A 5,354-nucleotide genomic window follows, 5' to 3' on the forward strand; every position below is an offset into this window, starting at 1 on the left:
AGAGAGAGAGAGAGAGAGAGAGAGAGAGAGAGAGAGAGAGAGAGAGAGAGTTAGTTTTGCTATGTAGCTCTGGCTGGCCTCGAACTCTAATGTGTAGATCAGGTTGGCCTTGAACTCACAGAAATGCATCTGCCTTAATCCCAGCACTTGGGAGGCAGAGGCAGGCAGATTTCTCTGTAGACCAGTTCGAGGTCAGACTGGTCTACAGAGTGAGTTCCAGGACAGCCAAAGTTACACAGAGAACCTCTGTCTCGAGAAAAAAAAAAAAAAAAAAAAAAAAAAAAAAGGGATGTGTCTGCCTCTCTGTCTTCAGAGCGGTGGGATTAGAGGCATTCACACTACCACACCTGGCTTTAGACATCTTTAAGTCAGAGCATGCAGCCCACTTTTGGCTCGAGTTGGTCTTTCCTAGGGTTCTCTCCTTCCTGCAGAGAAGGCAGCTGCGTATTAAAGCTTCCCCTTCCCTCCTTGAATTAGACTCAGCAAGTTCTCAAGCGCTGTTGGTCCAGTTCTTGCCTAAGCAACTCAAGCAAGACCGCCAATTAGAACAGGCTAGAAGCTTGCGGCAGGGGTAAGATTGATTGTTACTACTACGAGGACTGGGGGCTTTGGGTGCCAGAAGCCTTTTTGGAGATCTAACTTAGATGCTAGTTCCTTAGAACACCGTCCCCACTCCCCCACCCTCTTGGTGGTTTCTGTTTTAATCAGCCAACAACAAACCAGTGAGTAGCACCCGCTGGGTAAGAGTGAAGTAGGCTGCAGACCTGATGGCTGTTGGCATTATCTTGTTGAAGTTTTTACCCACAAGGCCACTCTCCAGACTCATGAAAGTTGAGTGGGTGTGTAGGTATACAAACCAACTAAAAATTTAGGAGGCTTGTGGCTGGGCATTAGGTTGGGCCAAGGATAGGAGGTTTGAGGCTTTTTGCATTTTATTATAATCTATTATGCACTGTCTTCTCTCCTTTTAAAATCAGTGTGTATCACTCACTGAGAGAGGTTTGAAAAGAACAATGTGCAAACTAGAAAATAATCTGAAAGCTCTGACCAGAGAGGGAAGGGAGAGTGAATAATAGAATTTATTTGAGAATAAGTTCATAGCATAGTGCAAAATGTGCACACCTTGTGGAGACCAGCAGGCCATCCCAAGGAATGGAGTGAGAAAGAGACATTTAGAGTCGAAGCCAGGAGAATTGAAATAGATCATCTTTGGCCACAGGTTTAATAAATAACAGGGGTGTGTAGGGACCAAGATGAATTGTGTGTCCCCGAGAAGCAACTTTGTGGCAGGGTGTTGTGCTCTTTGTGTAAAGTTATGACTGTGGAATTTGTCAAGGTAGCTCTTGCCAGCAGTGCATGCCAGCACTCCCGCTGGCTGCATTTTGTCTGAGTTTGAGACCAGGGACTCCATTTTGAATGTGACACCTCTCACCTCCATACTCAGTTTTAAGCAATTGAAGAGGACCAGGGTGAAGCCGTTGTATTGCGTGGAGGCGAATGTCTTCATGGGATCAAGTTTGCAGGTGTGTGAGGGACGTCTCTTTCAATGACAAAACTGAAAGGTGTCTTAAGATCTGATTGGTCACAGAGACTTTCCAACAGCCGTGGAACAATGTTCACAATGTGATTGTGAAACCATTTTATAGGGAGAAACCGGAAATTAACCTGAAGTTCACACTCAGCAAGAAGAGGACAGAGCTGATTCCAACATCAAATTCAGAGATCGAAGGGACACACAAAAATCAAGCAGCTGAGGTGCGCATCCCAGGAATTGATTGGATAAGTGTTTTAGTCTCTTGGTCACTGCGTTGTGTTTCACCCTGTGTCTAATACATATCTGCACTGACATGCGATATTGGTTATGTGTCTTTCAAGTAGCTTTCCTGAGGCACATTTAGCACGTATTTAAATTCTAGGTGTTTAAAATATGCAGTTAGACTCATTTTAATCTTGTTAGAGCTGAAAAGAGAAAAATGGCAGGTTCCTGGGAAGGAGCTGACATGGGATTATCCTGCTCCCCCAGGAGACCTTTAGTGGGAGGAGAGAGAGCTTTACCACATGGGGGAAGGGGCAGCAGCAGCAGCAGGCCTTGGAGCAGGAGAGTGGGAGAGAGTCTAAGCAGCAACAGGCCTTGGAGGGAGAGAGCGCTGGCCCTTTAAATCCCGAGAACAAAGGCGCTTTTTAACTCTTACAGGTTTTGGAAGTATGTGGGGGGTCGGGGTGGGTGGGGTGAGCATCAAATCACATTATCTATCCTGGCCACAGTCACTGTACCTAAGGGCTTGGTGGCAGGCACTATGTAGGACCATGTGAATTTATCCTGCAGCTCCAGGGCATGGGATTAATGAAGGGCTTCAAGGTCATAGACCAACCTGTTTCTGATCAACTCTCTGTCTCAGAAAGAGGGAGCTGCAGGGAGCACGGTCTGGTTTCTGAGTAGGGGGGGGGAAGGGGGAAGCGGAGAGGAGAACGGATGTGCATGAGCCAGTAAGGGGGTCTGTGATCTCAGATACACACGTACTCAATGGTGAAACCCTTGCCCCAAACAGGTTTTAAAAACATGCCTGTTGCCAGGCGGTGGTGGCACACGCCTTTAATCCCAGCACTTGGGAGGCAGAGGCAGGCAGATTTCTGAGTTCCAGGCCAGCCTGGTCTACAAAGTGACCTGCCAGGGCTACACAGAGAAACCCTGTCTCGAAAAACCAAACCAAACCAAACCAAACCAAACCAAACCAAACCAAACCAAACAACAACAAAGCAAAAACAAAAACAAAAACAAAACCCATGCCTGTTTGCAATCTCTTCCCTGTTGCCACCATTGCCTTTGTCTCCAGGCGGCAACCAGTCTGCTTTCTGGCAGCTGTAGACCAGTCTGCATTTCGTAAAGATGGTGCATGTACCTAGTTTTAAGACATTTTATTGCACTGATTGATTGATTGTATATGGGGATATGGCATGTGAGGGGGGCAGAGGACAACTTGAAGAAGTTGGTCTTCTCCTACCATGTGGACTCCAGGATCAAACTCAGATTTGGTTGCAATGTCTTTTGCCGGCTGAGCCATCTTTCTGGCCCTTTAAGCCATGGCTTTAGTGAGGTGTTCAGGGTCTGCTGGAGACCCCAGCTGTAAGCTACCACCGCTGGCTTTCACTACAACCTTGTGATCCTGTTCACTTTAGTGGTCCCTTTAGCAGGAGATTCTTAACTGCCACAGGGTTTACTTTCTTACTACACAGCAGAAAAGTGTTGGTTGGGTTGGCATATCAGTTATTTAGGGTTATACAGATGTCAGCCATTCTAACATTTTATTATTTTTTTTCAAGACAGGGTCTCTCTGTGTAGCCCTGGCTATCCTGGAACTCACTCTGTAGACTAGGCTGGCCTCGAACTCAGAAATCCACCTGCCTCTGCCTCTCAAGTGCTAGGCTTAAAGGCGTGAGCCACCACCGCCCGACCATCCTTAACATTTTTACAGGGCCAAGGCTTGTGTCTCTAGTGCCACGACCAAAGAGAATTTCTGGCTTTCCTTAAAGACTCTTCTACAGGGGACTGCAAACATTTCTGTCAGTGTCAAGGGTCTGTTCAAATGATACTTCCAAGAAATAATTTATATAAACACAGAACAGTACTAGTTGGCCATAGTTATGAATATTCGTAAGACCTTCATATCGCCCAATTCCAAACATTCTCAGTGGAGCGCTTGACAAGTCAGACTTCTTTTTCAGTAAGTTTTGTGGGGCAGAAAGCTCCTGCTGCCTCTGTCGCTACAGGGTAGCCATGGCTTCTAACACTTACAACCCCTCTGAAACAATTGCAAAGGCGTGTGCTATGAAAGGTGAGCCCGGAGAACTTCATGTGGTGACATGAGCAAATGTCTGGGCCTTGTCCTTCCACATGGCCGGGGAAGCTAGACTCCGAGTTGGGGAAGGCTAGGTGGCACTGAGCATTGTGTCGGGGGGCTCACAGCTTTGCTTTTCTGCACTGCTTTGTCCAGCGGAGTCCAAAAGAGTGGCCTTGTTCTTTCCCTCAAGGTCTCCCTTGTCACTTAGCAGAGCAGGAACATGAACACGTGTAACCACGTGGCCGTCAGCTCTCCATGCAGGCCTTTATCAGTTCATACCTAGTGCTACTCAGGTTCCTGTGTTTAGAGAGCTGTGAGCAGGTGAGGAACACCAGCTTCTTCACTTCTTTTAAAAAAAGTAGGTCTCTGCTCTTGGAGAATTTCATGCATGTATACACTGTACAATATCCACATTCACAGTTTTTCATAAATGCACTGAATGTAGTTAGTACATGTGTGTAGGGCCATCCACTGTAGCATGGGCAACCAGCTAGAGGCCACATTCCTGACTGGTAGGTTCTGGTGGAAGGAGAACCAACTCTTTCTGAAACTCGGTCTTGAGATTTGCTGGACACAAATGTCGTCCTGCCTCTACCCGCAAACTGACTCTTTCTCTTTTCTTTCTATTTCCTGTCTCCAGATATCCGCTCTTTGTTCATCCCCTGCTCTGTAAACCCAGAATAGTTTTGCTCTTATAGACTAGATGGATATGCCCCTCCAAAGCCACAGGCTGAAATCCTAACCCCCAGTGTGGTTGTATTTGGAGTAAGAGAATAGTTAGGGTTAAAAGAGGTCATGGGGTGAGGCCCTGAGCTTCCATGATTGGTGTCTTTGTGAGAAGAAACCCCAGGGAGCCCTCCTCCTCTTTATTCTCACTCCTGTTCTCTGTGAGAGCAGGCAGAGGGAAAATCAAGAGAGGTGACCATATCCTGAAAGGAAGGGGCCTCAGCATGACACCTGCCTTGCTGACAGTCTGGAGAAAGCTCAGGAGGTTAGCATATGCTGTTTAAGGCATCCAGTCAGTGGAGTTCAGTCTTAGCTTAAGCAGACAAACAGCTCTTTCCCTGAGAGAGGCCCTCTCTCATCTCTCAAGTGTTATTCCTAGGTGCAGCTTGGCACTGGCCCAGCCCAGTGAGCTCCCCAACCCTGACCCTACTTCTAGGCCTGGCTTGATTACTGTACCTTATATACTAGCTCAAGCTGCTCCAGCCAAAAGCTTTCATGGTCATTACTGAATTGGAATCACTCCTGTCCCTCTGATCAAAACTCAGCACCGAGTGTCCGGAGGACCCGATCTGAAGTCAATCAAGCTTCGACCCAACTGAGGCAGGCTAGAATCTCATGCCAGACCACAACTAACAGTAGAAGTCTACCTGTCCAGGCCATGTAACAAAGAGTACAAAAGCTACATGCTTCCACTCTCCTGCCCAAATCCTCTAGTCCCATAGAAGTATCCTCCCATGAAAGTTATTGAGATTCTGCCCGCAGCACAGAATTTAAACGGGCAGTCATGAG

General features: G+C 47.1%; 1 protein-coding gene across 1 annotated transcript in view; it reads left to right on the forward strand.

Annotated features, from left to right (window-relative positions):
• The window catches only part of Plaat5 (phospholipase A and acyltransferase 5), a 38,566-nt gene that overhangs the window by 759 nt on the left and 32,453 nt on the right, over positions 1-5,354 (forward strand). Inside the window, exons 2-3 of the mRNA XM_031389557.1 lie at positions 478-571; positions 1,647-1,755. Of these exons, the coding sequence (XP_031245417.1) occupies positions 478-571; positions 1,647-1,755 (203 nt within the window). The remainder of the gene's footprint in view (positions 1-477; positions 572-1,646; positions 1,756-5,354) is intronic.

Source organism: Mastomys coucha, unplaced genomic scaffold, assembly GCF_008632895.1.
Source record: "Mastomys coucha isolate ucsf_1 unplaced genomic scaffold, UCSF_Mcou_1 pScaffold21, whole genome shotgun sequence".
NCBI lineage: Eukaryota > Metazoa > Chordata > Mammalia > Rodentia > Muridae > Mastomys > Mastomys coucha.